This window comes from Zosterops lateralis, assembly GCF_965231275.1.
Source record: "Zosterops lateralis genome assembly, chromosome: 9".
In the NCBI taxonomy this organism is placed as follows: domain Eukaryota; kingdom Metazoa; phylum Chordata; class Aves; order Passeriformes; family Zosteropidae; genus Zosterops; species Zosterops lateralis.
Window position 1 is genome coordinate 1,691,242 of NC_139769.1, and position 17,967 is coordinate 1,709,208.

General features: G+C 47.7%; 1 protein-coding gene across 2 annotated transcripts in view; it reads right to left on the reverse strand.

Moving 5' to 3' along the window:
• Positions 1–17,967, reverse strand: part of DNAJC6 (DnaJ heat shock protein family (Hsp40) member C6) — a gene marked incomplete at its 5' end in the record, with an annotated part of 36,146 nt that overhangs the window by 16,198 nt on the left and 1,981 nt on the right. The window contains 4 exons of one of the 2 annotated variants that reach the window (XM_083867990.1): positions 2,080–2,202; positions 6,007–6,155; positions 6,628–6,677; positions 7,387–7,537. In XM_083867990.1, the coding sequence (XP_083724116.1) occupies positions 2,080–2,202; positions 6,007–6,155; positions 6,628–6,677; positions 7,387–7,537 (473 nt within the window). Of the gene's footprint in view, positions 1–2,079; positions 2,203–6,006; positions 6,156–6,627; positions 6,678–7,386; positions 7,538–17,967 lie in introns of those variants that run through there. The other variant, XM_083867989.1, reaches the window with a different exon arrangement.

Consider the following 17,967-nt stretch of genomic DNA (forward strand, 5'->3'; position numbering starts at 1 on the left):
TTTTTTCAGGCACCTTTTAGACATTCCAGCCATTTTCTGAAGGATTTTCTGAGCTGGAGCTGCTCCAGACCCCAAGAACCTGCTGACATGAACAGGCTGTTGGCTTTTTTTCAAGCTGAGCCCCTGCCAGTTGTTTCTGACAAGATCTCTCAGGTTCATATAAACTGGAGTGGGTTTCTGCAGCCTTGTTAGGAAGTGCTGGAAAGGACTCCCTGTCCTTTATCACATTATCCTGATATCCATTGCTCAAAGGACAGGACAGGAATTGGATTTTTGAGCTGGATTTCCAGGACTGGAGGCATCTAGTGCATCTTTCTCTCTGTTAGAAGGGAATTTACATCCTGGAGCCTCTGGCTGTGCTGTGCAAGGCAGAAATGCCAGACTCACATGGGAGCTGTGTGCAATTTGGGCTCAGTCATTTCCTCCACTCCTCCCAGTTTCTGCTGATCAGGCCTGACAGCCTCCTGGTTTAATCTGGGCTCCAGGAGCAGAGCAGAACTCTGCTTTTGGGCAGTGCTGTCAGCGTGAAAGGTTGGATGGAGTAAATGAGGAGTGATCCAGGATCACAGCACCTCACACAGCAGATCAGGAGTGATCCAGGATCACAGCACCTCACACAGCAGATCAGGAGTGATCCAGGATCACAGCACCTCACACAGCAGATCAGGAGTGATCCAGGATCACAGCACCTCACACAGCAGATCAGGAGTGATCCAGGATCACAGCACCTCACACAGCAGATCAGGAGTGATCCAGGATCACAGCACCTCACACAGCAGATCAGGAGTGATCCAGGATCACAGCACCTCACACAGCAGATCAGGAGTGATCCAGGATCACAGCACCTCACACAGCAGATCAGGAGTGATCCAGGATCACAGCACCTCACACAGCAGATCAGGAGTGATCCAGGATCACAGCACCTCACACAGCAGATCAGGAGTGATCCAGGATCACAGCACCTCACACAGCAGATCAGGAGTGATCCAGAATCACAGCACCTCACACAGCAGATCAGGAGTGATCCAGGATCGCAGCACCTCACACAGCCCAGCCTGGCCCAGTGCTGGAGAATCCCTGTGAGCTCCTTCAGCCAGGCCTGACCACTCCTGATGGCCAGAGACTGCCACAACCTCCATTTCACAGCTGGATGGAATGTCCCAGCTCTGTTCTCTGCCCAATTTCCAGCCCCCTTCAGTCTGAATGCTGCATTTTCTCCTGTGACCACTTAGATTAAAATGCAAATCACAGAATCACAGAATGGTCTGTGTTGGGATGGACTTTAGAGCCCATCCAATGCCACCCTCTGCCATGGACAGGGACATCTCCCACTGTCCCAGGCTGCTCCAAGCCCTGTCCACCCTGGCCTTGGACAGTTTTAGGGATCCAGGGGCAGCCACAGCCCAGTCACAGCAAGCTGACAACTCTTGGCTGAAATTCAAACCTTTCTCCTAGAGAATGATTTTGAGCTCTCTTGCTTTGTATTCCTGCTTCTCATTCAGTGATTCTCTTCCAGCTGAGCTTTGGGTGATGGTGATGTCCCCTCCTCTGGGTCAATCCCAGCCCTCCTCTCTCAGGAATTGAATTGTCCCCATCCTCTCATGTAGCATTTTGACCAACTTAAGCCACAGTGTGATCCAGCCAAACTGTCTTTAGTTTTTCTTATCAGAACCTCTGACAGGTTCATAACCTCTAGAATTCCTCAAAGCTACTATGACAGAAATTATTCTTAAATAAGAAAGAAGAGGCTGAAAAACAAAATACCAAGAATGCAAGAACTAAATAGAGCCATGAAACACTAGACTGTAACCAATCATATCTTCTGAAAAGTACATACTAAACAAACAACATGAACAAGATGGAAGCACCAATCAAACAATGCATAACCATGTGAAGAACAGTTTTAAAATGCACAAATACAACTTAATATAAACAATAACCAGTTTCTATTTAATCATATTAATTAATTCTCCAAAAGCCCTGAGCCCCCACACTCACACACAGACTCCAAACACTCCATGAGCAGCATGACCTGGGACTCCTGATCCCCCTGGGGTGGCTGCTGTGGGCTGCACTCACCATGCAGTGGATGACACAGACGTTTTTGGGGTTCTGCTGCAGCCAGTTGTGCATGTTCTTGCAGACAGCGAAGAGGTTGTGCAGGCTGGGCGCCTGCCGGACGGGCCAGCTGCACTCGGACACCTGCAGGGACAGCAGCAGCCTCAGGACACATGGCTTGGTGCAATGTGGGACCAAAAATGTGTGTTCTGTCTGCCTTCTGATGAAACTGCTTGGGGTAGGGTTTTTTTATCCCTTCCAGGACCTGTCCCTCATCACTCTGGGGATCTCTGCTGTTAAACCAGCTGGGGCAGAGTTCTTTATCCCTTCCAGGACCTGTCCCCCATCACTCTGGGGGATCTCTGCTGTTAAACCAGCTGGGGCAGAGTTCTTTATCCCTTCCAGGACCTGTCCCCCATCACTCTGGGGATCTCTGCTGTTAAACCAGCTGGGGCAGAGTTCTTTATCCCCACCCAGGGGATCTCTGCTGTCCAGGGCCCATCCAGGTCACTGCAGGGCTGAGACAATTCCATCATCCCACAGGAGATGCTCCACCCAGGGGGAGGAGCCCGGAATTCCCCCCTGGATCAAACCTGGCATTGGGAACCCCAGCACAGCCTGTTTGGATTCCCAGAGGGAGCCCAGACCCAGCTCAGCACCACTGGAGCTTCTACAGGATCATCTCTGCTCCAGCAGAGCCACATCTGGCCCTGCAGGAGGGTTTATTGGGACCAACAGGGGGTCAGGAGTGCTCTGACTCTGGCAGGGTTTGCTTTTTGTTTGTTTGCTTTTTTTTTGTCCTACTACATTTGTATTTTTAATATTCCTAGCAAAGAACTGGTATTCCTATTCCCATATCTTTGCCTAAGAGCTCCTTAATTGCAAAACTATAATAGTTTAGAAGGAGGGGGTTTACATTCTCCATTCTAAGGGGAGCTCCAGCTTTCCCTGGCAGACTCCTGTCTTTCCAAACCAAGACAGAGCATTGAACAAGCCCTGCTCTACAAATTCTCCCTGCCAAGAAATCTACTCATCCTTTACAACCCCGAGTTGTGTGCTGTGAACCTACTCCAGCTCTCCTCGTGTGTAACTCCACGTTGTGCCTCCCATGAATTATGAGGAGACAGACAAAAAAAATCTTTCTCAATGAAACAACATAGGGCTGATTTGTAGTTCCTGACTGCACTTTTTTCAACATTTACATTTCACATCAGATTATCTGGAGGGGCTCTTTCAGAAGTCTCCAGTCTGGCCTTGATTTCCAAAGCCTTTTGTACAAGGTGTCCCTAAAAACTGCCCTGATTTGCACAGGGCACTGAAGAATCTGTTGTTCTGAGTCGTTCTGTGGCACAGGATTTTCAAGCCCTATGTGACAGATATTAAACTGATGAAAGGCAAAGTTCTGTTCAAAGAAATAATAATAAAAAAATATAATCCTGTCTGAGTAAGTATATTAATGTATGAGCCAGGAAAAGGAATGGCTCCTTAGAGCTGAAAGCCCACAAATCCTAAAGTGTGTCTGCTTCCAATTCCTCCTCAGTGTGCTGGTTCTGAGTCAGTCCCAGCAGCACATCAAACAGCCCTGGACAGGCATCTCCCTTTCATCTGCTTTTAATTGAAATATCTTCTTTTAAAAAGGCATTTCTGGCCAGAAGAAATTGAGAGGAGAAACGTCCCGAGGCTTGTGCTCAGCTGAAGGATTGGTTCTCTCTCTCAGCTGACATTTGGCTGCTGTTTAATGGGAACAGGGAAGGAAGGAGATGGTTTGCCCAGATGTTCTGAAACAGCCACACATGATCCCCAGAACTGTTTCATCTCTCAGAGGAAGGAAATGCTCCAGGTTTTATAAAACTTGCACTGGAGGTTTTGTCTGACACCTGCACAACATCTTGGAGCAGAAACAGGAGCCCAGATCCCAACCAGAGCCCTGCCAGGCTGATCCCAGAGGCTCCCATGGGATCCAGGCCAAGCTGGCAAATTCAATTTTTGTCTCACAGCAAAGGAGATGTTTGTCCCATTGCTTTTGAGGTCTGTGGAAGTCCTGGTCTCCAGAACATCCTGCTGTGAGCAAACGTGGCTTTGTGTTGTAGAAGGCACTGAACAAATCAAACAGTGCTCAAAGTTTGCAGAGCAGGGAGTGACCCTTCCCTGTTTACCCTCCCCACCTTCTCCTCTCTCCAGAGTTTATTTCATCCCTCCTTGATTTCCCTCCTTCATTCCATCCTTGGTTTTTCCCTTTTAGAATTCCTCCAGTGACCCTTCCACTGACAATCCTCTGAGCAGACCTCCCTGCCAAGCATCTGGAAAAGCCATTATCACTTCTCTAGTAAATAATACACATTTCCCACCAGCCCATAATTACATATTTACGTTGCCTATAATTACACATCTGCCTGATGGTTTGGCAATTAGGAAATTAAATGTGTGCTTGGTGTTTCTATCAAACAGAACCTCAGCAGCACTCAGCACAGACAACCTTAGGGAAAAGCAACTGGAATGCTCCAGCTCTGGGAATAAGCACTTGTTTGATTTTAGCAGCAGGGCAGCAACTGCCAGGAATGTCACCCATGGGGGGCTTTGAAGTTTGGGTTTGTTTAGTGTTAAATTGGAGTTTTGTGTTTTGAAACTGCTCCCAGGTCGATGGGACCTCTCCCTCTCCCTCTCCCTCTCCCTCTCCCTCTCCCTCTCCCTCTCCCTCTCCTCTTTCACCTCCTCTCCTCCCCTTTAGTATTTTTTGCAATATTTATGAAGCTCAGCCTGGTAATTATTTCATATATTGTGTGGTTCACACTTCTTTCTCAATAAAAACATTCAGAATCAGGACTTCCCAGCCCCTAAACTGAAAACACAACATTTTATTAAAAGACAATTTTAGTTTCTTCCTGTGTGAGTCAAGGCAATAGTGAGTTGTCCTTTGAGAGTGACGTTAGAAGTCACTTGTTGAGGTGTTTGGTAGGGTGGGGGATAATTCCAGGGATTCAGGAATTGTGGCCAGCTCACACAGCAATACATCTTTAATGCTGGCCTTTCAGAAGTAGATCATTTTTTTTTTCTCCACCCACAAACAGCATCAGTGATGCACCAAAATCAATCAGGACTGAAGGTTCAGAGCTGTTAATATCTCTTAATTAGTCTTCCCTGTTCATTTACTCCTATTTGAAGGCTGGTTACTGATGACCACAGAGAAATTTTGCTTCAAGTGTCAGTGAATGATTTCTGGTGATCACAATTACTGAAGATAAATTCAGCTACACCTCAAATTAAAACTAAATTAGGCTGAGATTAGATTCATTTACCCTGACTGAGGGTTAAGCCTGGCAACTCCTGTTGCCTTTTAGGTTGAAGGCACCAAAAAATTAGAAATTTAAAAAAAAAACAACCACAACACCAAAACACAGCACTCCCTTGTGGGAGAGGGAAAGAACAGAAAAGATTAAATCTAATCTTGCATTTCAGCAGCAGCATTTCAGAGAGATTTTCCTCTAAAAGCCATTAATGAAGCAGAGCCTCACAGTTCTCCCTGATGCTGCTCTGGTTTTAGAGAGGGAAACTGGGCCAGGCAGTGCAGGTGGCTTTTTAAAGTCCCCAGAGCCAAAAATGCCCCTCGGATCCCTTTTCCATCCCGTGCTTGATTAAAGCCCAACTGCAAGGAAATCATCTGCCTTCTTCTATTGGTAATTTATCCCAAAGGCTTTTCAGTTTATTCTTTCCCAACACCCTGTAGGAGCAGCTGTAAAACTCTGTTTTATTCTTTATTTCTCTTCAGCTCAGACTCCACTCTGTGCAACACCTTTCACTCTCCCAGGCTCCTCACATGAACTAAAACCCCCAACCCCACCTTAGCAGCTTTAAAACACCTCTAAACTCTTAAATCACCTTAAATCCTGGATCCCAGAGGAGCTGCTGCCCCTTTCCCTGAGGAGTTTTCCCCCCTGGGGAGGCACTCACCCTGTTGTGGAACTTGGCACTGCGATAATATTTGGGGGACAGGTTGAACACGGTGTAGTGGTCGGGGTGCCTGGAGTCCAGGAAGGTCCTGACATCCTCAATGTGGTTCCTGAATCCCAACTCCACTCCTTCAGCAGGAAAAGACATCACTGGCAAAGGCAAGGAGAGGCCAGGATGAGTTAGGGAATCCCAGGGTTTGGGATTTTTGGTGGTTTGTGTAGTTTGGTAAAGGTGAAAACTTCAGTCTCACTGATAAAAGACTTATTTATGGGTAGTAAAGTCTGAAAACCTGAAAAGTCACAGGTTTTGTCTCTGAGAGAGTGAATCTCAGAGAATTTGTGGGGAAGGAGAAGTGCTTTGAAAGGTTTCATTTTGATTCTCATTCTTCTCCTAGTGTGTGTTAATAAACCCATCTTTACACCTTTTAAGTTTGAGCCTGCTTTGCTTTTCTCCTTAATCCTGCTTTGCTTTTTTTCCTAATCCTATCTCACAGCAGAGAAAACGTGAAGGATTCTGGCAGACACTCAGACCACTGCACTGACTGTGAGGAACAGGAACTGGTGAGGATGAAAGCACTACCTGAATGTTCCAGGTTGTGTTTCTCCCCGGAGCAGTGCTCACCTATGATCCTTGAGGTAATGTAGGAAATATCCAGCTCTCCCTTGGTGTAACTGAGAGACAAAGCAGGAGACAGAATTTAGCCACTTCAGCAGCACATTTAGGAGTGTTTGCTCAGAAAAAATCTACTTATCAGGCAGAGAAAAATCATCTTTAAATGAATTCTTAAGATGCAGACAGTGACCCAACCTCCCCCCTCTCCACATGCAATTAACTGGATGCAAAACCTGCAAGAAACTCACTTTTCCCTTTTGTCATTAATTTGTAGTGCCAGTTTCCAGGAGGAATCTCCAGCAGTTTGCACTTTGCAGATCCCTCAAACCTTCTGGGGGTTATTGCATTAAATTTCCTGAATTTCTTGTAGCCCCCTATCCCTTGGAGCTGGGCACAGGAAGGTCCCCAAAGCAAAGTCACCTCAGCCTTTCTCCCATTCCAAGGTGGATTTAGGGCTGGGAACATCAGCCAGCACAGCAAAGAGAGGCATCAACACCACCAACAAAAGAAATATTGAAGTGGTGGTTCACTAGAAGGATCCCCCAGGGAATCCTCCAGGAATTGCTCCATTTTCACTGGTATTTCTCAGATTTCAGGGAAATGAAATCACTATGAAGCTGCCTTGAGGCCAAACCCCAGTTATGAGACAGAACCAAATAAATCATTTGGGATTTTCCCCCTCTCTCCTCAAGCCCTGGGAGCTGTGCTGTGCTCAGTGGGACCAGCACTCTGCAGCTCCTGGTTTTTCCTGCTCCAGGTGCACCTTACCTGGCCACAGACTGCATGACCTTGGAGGAGGTGTCCTTCAGGGTGTCCTTCAGGTTGTCCTTCAGGTTGCTGAAGAGCCTCCCTGCTCCTCCTTTCACCATGTCCAGCAGGCCTCCCCCGTAGCTGGACTCCATGTCTGGTGACGAGGCACCTTCAACACAACAAAACCAAAACAAACATCACTGGTTTGGAACAAATCTCCAAAATTTCCTCTGCTCTGCCCACACCAAACTCGTTCCCAAGAGCTGCTGCGTGTCAGGCATTGAGGAAAAGTGAGTTTCCTCCTCAAAGCCATGGTTTCTCCAGGGATGAGAGAAAGCTCATTCCTGCCAGCTGGGCTCAGAACTCTCAGTGCTGTGTGTAGGTTGAATGTTCATCCTCAGCACAGTGAGGACAACACCAGATCTGAACTGGGGGTTGGAATGATCTGGGTGAGCTGAACGTCAGCCAGGGGTGCCCAGGTGGGCCAAGAGGCACCTGGGCTGTGGCAGGAATTGTGTGGCAGCAGGAGCAGGGAAGGGATTGTCCCCCTGGGCTGGGGACACACCTCGAGGGCTGTGTCCAGTCCTCAGGACAGGAAGGACATTGAGGGGTGGGAGAGTGGACAGGGAAGGGAAAAGGGATGGGGAAGGGTCTGGAGCCCCAGGAGGGGCTGAGGGAGCTGGGGAAGGGTCTGGAGCCCCAGGAGGGGCTGAGGGAGCTGGGGAAGGGTCTGGAGCCCCAGGAGGGGCTGAGGGAGCTGGGGAAGGGTCTGGAGCCCCAGGAGGGGCTGAGGGAGCTGGGGAAGGGTCTGCAGCCCCAGGAGGGGCTGAGGGAGCTGGGAAGGGGCTCAGCCTGGAGAAAAGGAGGCTCAGGGGGGACCTTGTGGCTCTGCACAAGTCCCTGCCAGGAGGGGACAGCCGGGGGGGATTTGGGATCTGCTCCCAGGGAACAGGGACAGGAGGAGAGGGAACAGCCCCAGGTTGTGTCAGGGGAGGCTCAGGGTGAACATCAGCAGGAATTCTCCATGGAAAGGGAGCTCAGGCACTGGAAATGCCCAGGGAGAGTTGGAATCCCCATTCCTGGAGGTGTCCAGACCTTCCTGAGTGACAGGGTGGAGATTGGGCACAACTCAATGCTCTGGGAAGGCTTTTCCAACCTAATTAATTCTGGGATTCCATTGTCTTTAAGGGATCTTAAGGGACTTTTTTAATCTTCTGGGATTCCATGATCTTTAAGGCCCCTTCAAACCAAAGCCATTCTGTGGTTCTAAGCTCCCTCACCTCCAACCCAACCCAGCTGATTTCTTTATCACAACCAACAGCCTCAGGAGTGAGGAAAAGCCTCTCCCTATTCCTGGGACATCCTTCAGGACAACAATCCCAGCTGCCACGTCACTGAAGGTCGTCCCACCCAAACTGTTCTGCAATTCCGTGATAAAATGATAATTGAACTGCTCAGCCATGGTGAGCTCTCCCTAAATCTTTAAACTGGAGATTTCTTTGGGAAAAGTGATCCACAAGAACCTGATCCAGATCCTAGACTGGTAAAATTAGAGGTCCCCTCTCCTCTTCACTCTGCCAGCTCAGAACAGAGGATGCCTCCTCGAGGCACAGGAAGATTTCTTTTGCCAAACTTCCTGTGAGTACGATTTAAAAAAAAAAGAAAATAAAAAAAGAAAAAAAAGAGGGAGAGAAAGGAAAAAAAATCGAAGAAGCTTGTTGCCTTCCAAGCATGGAATCAGTGTTTGATCTCCCCTCAAAAAGTTTGTTTTCATGTTATTCTGTGCTGGAAGAGCCAGGGGTGGAAGGAGGAGATGTTCAAAAGGGACTTTCAGTTCTGCAGGTCAGCTTTTAAAGGAAAGAAAGTGGTAACTTGGAACAGGGAAAAGGGGACAAAGGATCAGAGGTTCAACAGCACTGGGCAAATTCTTACAGCTGGAAATGCTGAAGGAGAGCAACAGAAGGGCCATGAGAGTGTGGAAAACTCAAAATCCTTAGAAATCAATCTGAAAAAAAAAATATATACTCTTACATATATATATACTCTTACATATATATATATACTTGAATAGATATATAAATATATAATATATAGAGATATTTATATATCCAACCTATATTTTCCTTGGTGTAGCTGAGGCTGTGTCCTCTTGTTCTGCCTGGAGAAAGAAACCAACCCCACCTGAGCACAACCACCTTTCAGGGAGATGTAAAATGATAAGGAAATCCCAAATACAGGCACAAGCTGCTGCACCTCCTCACAAAAGTGAAATGTGTCAGGTAGGAACATTCCTGCCATGGTCCACCCTCAGCAGGGAGAGTTTGGCAGCACCAGCCTGGTGTTGAACAGGATGGGAGCTGGAGAGGGTGGAAAGCTTAATTAAAGCATTTAAGTGTTAATTTTACAGAGGATCAGGAGGAGGATGTGCAGGAGAACTTCTCCCCCCAAGGCAGAGAGAGCTCTGGAAGAGAACAGTGACCCAGGGGAGCTCAGAGGGGTGTGCCCAGTGCAGGAGCAGCTGGGGGTGACAAAACCATCAATGTCTGCATGAGCCAGGCCAGGAAACTCATTCCTATACAGAAATAGGGAAATAAACCACAAATCCAGATGGGAAATACCCCTCCTGCTGTCCCCTGAGCAATGTTTGTGCTTATTCCCCCAAAACAAAGACATTTAGACCGACCCTGCTTTAAACCTGGGGGTTTGGAGGCAGCAATGGGTGGATGAAACAGAACCTGGAGTGATGGGGACACCCTGCCACCAGCTGAGGGAGGTGCTCACTGCAGGAACCACCCAGAAATTCCAATTTTGGAACCTTTCCCTTGCTAAATCTGCACAATTGGAGTCCTGGTCTGCCTGGGGAGCTCCCCCAGACAGAACCACAAACCCTCCCAACCACAAGGCCTGAATTGCAGCTCTCCAGAGAGCCCAGGGGGAAAGGAGCTGACATTTAAAAAGCCATTTAAGACTCTGTCAGTCGGAATATTTACGCTGATGAAGCAACTCTGAGCAGCTCAGAGAGAGAGGGAGGTGAAAGGAAGAGGGAAAAAAAAAATCGAGGCTGGGCAGAGAAGTGCTGCCTTTCCCAGGTTACTCAGCAGGAGTGAATAAATCCTTTATTTGCATGGAAAGGGCAGGAAAAAAGCAGATATGAAGCCATAGGAAAGGAAGCAGGTTTCCCTCAGTCTGCACAGATTTTGTGTAAAAGTGTCTTCAATGTCAAATGAGTTGGTTTTTGGGTGGTTTTTTTGTTTTGGTTTTGTGTGGGGGGTTTTTTGTTTGTTTTTTGGGTTTTTTGGGGTTTTTTGGTGGTGTTTTTTGTTTTGGGGGGGTTTTTTTGTTTGTGTTTTTTGTTTGTTTGTTTGTTTTGTTTTGTTTTGGGCTTTTGGGGGGGTTTTTTGGTTTTTTTGGGGGTTTTTTGTGGGGGTTTTTTTGTTTGGTTGGTTTTGTTTTTGTTTTGTTTTGTGTGTTGTTTTTTTGGGGTTTTTTTTCCCCTCTGGGTTCTGCTGCCTGTGGTTTTTTTTTTAGGGGTGTAGTGAGGAAGGATGTAAATATTCCCTGTCCCTCATCATGGAATCACAGAATGGTTTGGGATGTGAAAAACCATCTAATTCCAGCTCCCCATTCCAAAAAGCATTAAAGCTTCATCTCCCACCTTCCCCCCAGCAAGAGCCTGGCACTACAATGGGGGAAAAAAAAAAAAAATTCTTCCTGTGTTTGTGTCCCAAATTCCCCATTTCTAGATGGTTTTATCTGCTTGTTTCAGCATTCTTCCTCCCCACAAAACCTTTTTTTGGGGAAAAAGAGAGTTTTGCTTGTTTTATCCCCTAAGATAGAGGTAAAGGCTGCCCTGTCCCTGGGCAGGAACAGCCCTTTTTTTTAAACCTCCCTGCACTGAAAGGAGCCGAGCTGTTGTTGTGGCTCCAGCAACAACAAAGCTTGGATTGTTTTGAAAGAACACTCAGCAAAATAAAAAATAATAATAAAAAAAAAGCTGCTTTTTGTGCCTCTCTTCCCCTCCCTCTCCAGCAGCCAGCAGAGCTCACGTTCCTCCCACAGCCAGCCTGATGTGGGACGTGCTTTCCCACCAGCCTCCAGCCAGGAAAACCAGGCTAAAACAACTCCAGCATCATCACACTCATGGGCTGGAAGTGTCTGCAGGGGAGGAGGAGCAGGAATTCCTGCAGCAGCAGGGTTGGAGCATCCTTTGGAGGGTTTCTCGTGGATGGAGGTGTGTTTAGGGCAGACACAGCCAGGCAGAGCAGGAAATCTGGTATTTTTTCTGGGTGAGGTCAGAGTGGTTTTAGCCCCACCAAGGTTCATCTCACTCTGAGGGCTCCCAGCAGCCTCTCAGAAATGGTTGAAAAAAAATTAGCAAAATGGCATAATTGGAGGTGTTTGGAAAAGCAAAAAGGGTTTTAATTAAAGCTAAAATAACAAACTATATAAAACAAAAGAGTAAAAGCTGTTCAAGGTGCAGGGAGGTCCCTTACACCTGCTAAGACACCCCAAAAATGCCCCAAAAATCTCTGTGCTCTCTCTTAATTATTCACTGATCCAGGAGGGGTTTTAGGCTTGTTGCCCAATAGAAAATATCTCCATTTCTTGAGGAACAGCTCAAGGATCAGCAGGTGCCTTTGTCCTGGCACTGAGGCAATTATGGTGAGCAGAGCATCAAAGTTTCTGGTTCTTCTTCCTTAAAAGTTCCTTAAAACTCTTTCCTAACATCCAGGGCTTGGATGGAGATGGGCTTTAAAACCCCTCCCAACCCACATCATCTGTGGTTCTCTGGTTCTAATCGTGTTTTAAGGGCACAAAAATCACATCCTGAAAGCCAAAGCTCCCTTCCAGCACAGAACTGGAAGATTTATCACATTTAAGCCAATACTAAATCATGGATGTGGTTAAATGGCACTTGGATCAGACACAGCCCAAGTGTCAGAATTGCATCAACTTTATACCAGTCACTGGTATAAAAAGAAAGATTTTTTTGGGGAGAGAAATCACCACCAGCAGAGACAACTAAAACAGGGATAAAGGGGCACTCACAGGAAAAACCTGCAGAAATTCCTTGGGCAGCTCCTCAGGCTCACACAGACCCTCAACACTGAGTATTTTTTTTTTTTACCTCATTTTTTTTGCTCCCAGTCCCATCTGTCCCCTCCTCCTCCTCCACTGTCCCAGATTCCTGGTGGAGTGAGGTTCCCTATGAGGCTGAGCACAGATACCTCAAAGTGTTATTCCTTAAAAATCAGCAGGGAAACATGTGCAGAGCAGAGCTGCAGGAACCACAGCAGCAGCAGAAACTCTTAATAAACTTAATAAAACCAGAGCTGAGACCCCTCCAAGCCCAGGTTTGCCTCATCCTGACACTTTCCACTATCCCAGGCTGCTCCAAACCCCATCCTGGGACAATTCCAGGGATCCAGGGGCAGCCACAGCTGCTCTGGGAATTCTATTCCAGCCCCTCCTCACCCTCACAATTCCTTCCCAATATCCCAGCCAAGCTTTTCCTCTGGAATATTCCAAATATTCTCCCTTCTCCTGTCACTCCAGGCCTTCATCCAAAGGATAAAACCAGAATATTTCTCTCCTAAACAGACAACCATGAGGCACAGAACCATCTCCAGCATCAAGATACCTTCAATAATTTATTAACTGAGTTGAATAATTTTTTTTTTGGCTGGAAGAAATGGAAAATGCCTCAAAACATGGGGAGGTTTAGGTTGGCTATTGGAAAGATTTCTCCCCCAAAAGTGTTGTCCAGCCCTGGCAGGGGACACTCCTGGAAGGGTTTTATGATGTGGCACTTGGGGACATGAGGAATTCTTGGACTGGATGTTCTGGGAGGGCTTTTCCAACCCGAACAATTCCATAATTCTGTGTTTCTGTTGGGCAGCAGAAGGTCCCTGACCTCCTGTGGGAACACTCAGAGCCCCTTGGCAGCAAATTTTGGGGTAGAGCAGCTCAAAAACCTCTTTTTGTGCTTTGCTGGGATAAAATTCCACAACTAACATTGCATGAGCCCCCTTTTTATCCAAAGGCTTGAGGCTGCTTAGATGTAAACCTCATTAAAAGCTGAAGAATTAAGAAATGGAAACTGAGGAAGGCAGCTTGCACCAAAAAACGTGGAGAATTTCCATAAAGGGGAGATTTTACTCCATTTTTTTTAGGAGAATAGTAATGCTGAGAGAGGAGTGGGGGGAATTACCACTCAGATTTGTTTAATTTGTTCAAAATTTCCCTTTCATGAAACCCATCCTGCAGTGAGCAGGATCTGCCTTTGCTCTGCTTCTCCTCCCTGTCAAAACAACTGAAAAAAGACAAGACTCCTGCCAGCCCCGAATGGTTCAAGTGTCCAAAAACACGCCGAGCAAACAAAGGAGTCATTAAAGCCGCCCTCCAAACCAACACAGGGCCACATTGTCAGGCCAGCCCTTTGTCCCCTGGCCAGTGACAGGAGATGTCTCTCTTCTGACTCAGTGCAAAGCACAAGACAAGTGTGGAACAGCTCAAGGAATCTTGATTTTACCACTTGCAGCTCCTTTGCTCCTCCTGAGGAAGCACAGAGCACAAGCAAGTCTGTGCCTCAACTATTGAAAAGCTCTTTTTTCTTTTATCTAGATTTAAAACGCCACAGAACAGCACAGAAAGGGGGTTTTTTTCCTGTTTATAACAACTATCCTTGCTGTTGCTTTTGCATCTTATTTCCTAGAACCTCTTCTTTCAGTGCTCAGCCAGCTGTTAAGAAAGCAGAATTGAATGGCACAGCAAAAACCCAAATAAATTGGCTTCTTCACCGCCTGGTTCTCATCTTGTGAGCACTTGCAGAGACTTAAAAAGGAAGAGACAGAAACAGCTCTGGAAGTAGCTGCTTTTCTTAGAAATCTGGGTTTGGAAGTTGAGGTGTTTTGTGGCCTGTGAGGGTCAGCTCAGGTCTCTCTTTGAACTTCCCTTCATCTTCATCCATTCCCAAACCTCCTTTCACCCTTTCCCAAACTTCCCTTCATCCATCCCCAAACCTCCCTCCATCCTTTCCCAAACCTCCTTCCATCCATTCCCAAACCTCCCTTCATCCTCTCCCAAACCTTCCTCCATCCATTCCCAAACTCCCTCCATCCATTCCCAAACTTCCCTTCATCCATTCCCAAACCTCCCTTCCTCCATCCAGTCCCAAACCTCCTTTCACCCTTTCCCAAACTTCCCTCCATCCATTCCCAAACTCCCTCCATCCATTCCCAAACCTCCCTTCATCCATTCCTAAACCTCTCTCCATCCATTCCCAACCCCCCATCCCAAATCTGGGGTATCTGCAGGAGGAACTGGCCATTGACAGGAGCTGGAGTTGTGTGACCCTGCACCATCCCACAGAATTTCCCAGCACGCAGATCTCTCATCCCTGTGCTTGGGATGGTCCAGAGGAGACCATGGAGGTGCTGGAGCCCCTCTGGAGCCAGGCTGGGAGAGCTGGGGGGGCTCACCTGGAGAAGGGAAGGATCCAGGGAGAGCTCAGAGCCCCTGGCAGGGCCTGAAGGGGCTCCAGGAGAGCTGGAGAGGGACTGGGGACAAGGGATGGAGGGACAGGACACAGGGAATGGCTTCACACTGAAAAAGTGTGATATATTCCCTCTCCTGCCCTCCTCCTGGGGGCTTTAGCTGGCTCAGTTATTAGGAGGATTTGGAGAGAATTATATCAAGGACGAGGTGAGATATCTCAGAAGAGACCCTTTCCCCAGGACCTTTGTCCCAGGGGTTTATTCTTCGAGTTTCCAAGGGGGGAAAGAGAGTGAACAAAGGAAGGAGAGACAATTTACAGCCTCCTGGTCAGAGGAGAGACAGCTGGACCACAGCCAGGGGGGTCAGGGAAGGAAGGAAGGGTCACTCTAAGTGCTCAGGGATTCCAGGGGGTCAGGAGGGAGAAACCATTTCCCTAGAGAATTACAACAAAAGTGGAGATTTGGGTGGGATATTGGGCAGGAATTATTCCCTGGGATGGTGGGAAAACCCCGAATAGAATCCCCAGAGCAGCTGTGGCTGCCCCTGGCAGTGCCCAAGGCCAGGCTGGAACACCCTGGGACAGTGGGAGGTGTCCCTGCCACGGCAGGGGTGACACTGGATGGGATTTAAGGTCCTTCTAACCCAAACCACTCCAGGATTCTCTCCAGGATTCAGAGAGCCCCTTGCAGCCCCTCTGTGCCACCTCCATGAGCATCTTCTGCCTTCCTGAGCTTCTGCTTCCTGGCTTTTGCTTCTTTTCCCTTTTCACACTGAGCAACACCAGTCAAAAATAAAATAAAAAATATATATATTAAGCCAATAATCAGAAGCACTTGGGAGTTGGAGCCAAGCTGCAAACACTGATTATTTCCCTTGCAAGAAGGTGTTTATGAGGCTGCAAATCTGCATTAAGAGAGGATGCTTGAAGAGCTAATACTTTGCATTAGTTTAAGGAAATTAATAGAAAAAAGCCAGACAGGAGCCCAGTTCCTCAGCTCCTGGGAGTTGGTGACAGCAAACACAGCCCTGTTAGTGAAACCAGCAGTAATTTGCCCCAGAATTGCCTTCAGCACAAATCCTCACCCATCCAACACGTGGAATTGCTCACTAGTGGCCCCCACACAAATATTCCACAGAGCAAAGGGCATCTTCCTATGCCCAGGTGCAGAAGAAATCCAACATGAGGGGAAAGAAGAGGAAAAGTTGGATTGTTCAGCCTTTTAGAGCTGAACATTTCGTTGGGAATGGCCTTTCCCTGCACCCAGAGATGTGGAGCAGGAGCAGGGCAGGGCCTGTCCCAGACCCCCCGGCATGGGGACAGTTTGGGGACCCTCAGGATAAGGACATTGAGGGGCTGGAGAGTGGACAGGGAAGGGAAAAGGAATGGGAGAGGGTTTGGAACAGCTGAGGGAGCTGGGGAAGGGTCTGGAGCCCCAGGAGGGGCTGAGGGAGCTGGGGAAGGGTCCGGAGCCCCAGGAGGGGCTGAGGGAGCTGGGGAAGGGTCTGGAGCCCCAGGAGGGGCTGAGGGAGCTGGGGAAGGGTCTGGAGCCCCAGGAGGGGCTGAGGGAGCTGGGAAGGGGCTCAGCCTGGAGAAAAGGAGGCTCAGGGGGGACCTTGTGGCTCTGCACAAGTCCCTGCCAGGAGGGGACAGCCGGGGGGGATTTGGGATCTGCCCCAGGGAACAGGGACAGGAGGAGAGGGAACACCCTCAGGCTGCACAGGAGGGGTTTAAATTGGATATTTGGGGAAAAATTCTTCCCAGAAAAGGTTTTCCAACCCTGGCACAGCTGCCCAGGGCTGGGGTGGAGTCCCCATGCCTGGAGGGATTTAAAATCCCTGTGGATGCGGCACCTGGGGACACGGGGCAGTGCTGGGCATGGACTCGATGACCTGAGAGAACTTTTCCAGCATTAAAGATTCCATGATTCTCTGTTCCCACTGTGTTCACCCTGCCAGACAGACAGACAGAGCAGTGCTCCAGTGACTGTTCCCTCCTCTACTGCAGACAGCAGCTGCTCTGCCCCACAGGAAACCATCATTTAAAACCAGGGAAATAAAAAGAAGGAAGGACATAACCAGCTTGGCACCTCAAGGATTTCACCTTCAGGTTCTGACACAGAATTTCACAGACAAGAGATTCCCCTGTCCCAGCAGAACCCAGCAGCACATCCTTTTCTCTGAGGTGGATTTTACCCCACCCTCCTCCTTCCTGAGGAATTCAGATCTCTTTTCCCAACTGAATTATTCTCAACCACTGCCCACCTTGGGAGTTTAAACTTTGGCATCACTGGGAGGAGTCTGAAATATTTATAATACGAATATTTTCTCAATTAAAATAAAAAACAACACCAACACACACAGGAGGTGGGTGTTGATTTTTTTTCCTTGCTCCTATTAAGCCAAAATCCCAATTTTCCTGTCTGTGTCTTACACTGCTCCCTAATCCTTGTCCCAAATTATCCATCTGCAGCCTGAGAGATAAATCACGTCCCCCAAATCCAGGAGCAACTTCAATTACCAAATCTCTCGGAATCACAAGCACACCTGAGGGGTGGATTTGGTTCTTTAAGCTGCTGTAATTTCATAGTTGGCAAAGAAAAATGGCTTTGCAGTGAGCTGGGAGAAATTAGGAATTTATCAGCCTGAAGTGCTCAGATGAACAGGAGAGATACAAGTGTGGAGTTCAGGTTTGGAACAGAGCATCAGAAAATTTTTTAAAATTTTGTTTTGGAACAACCACCAAACAGTCCTTATTAAATAAAAAGGTTATTTTTAAAAATCCTATAAATAGAATTCAAGGGCCACGTTAAGACCTGAGGTTTTTTTGCTGCTCAAGTGCCAGGTGTGTTGTTCAAAGCACCTGTAAAATTGAGGCAGTGAGAAAACTGAAAACTGAACTGAAAGGAGAAAACTCTGGCTGAGACAGATCCCTTAAAAAACCATCTCCCAAACCCCAGAGCCAGCCCTTGATCCAGCCCATGTGTTTGGGAAGAACCTCCTGGAACCTGGTAGAGGCCATTAATACAATTTAATGCTCTGGGCTAAAATCAGAGCAGCTGCAGAGTGGAAATGGCTGAATATTGCAGAAAAAACCTGTAAATA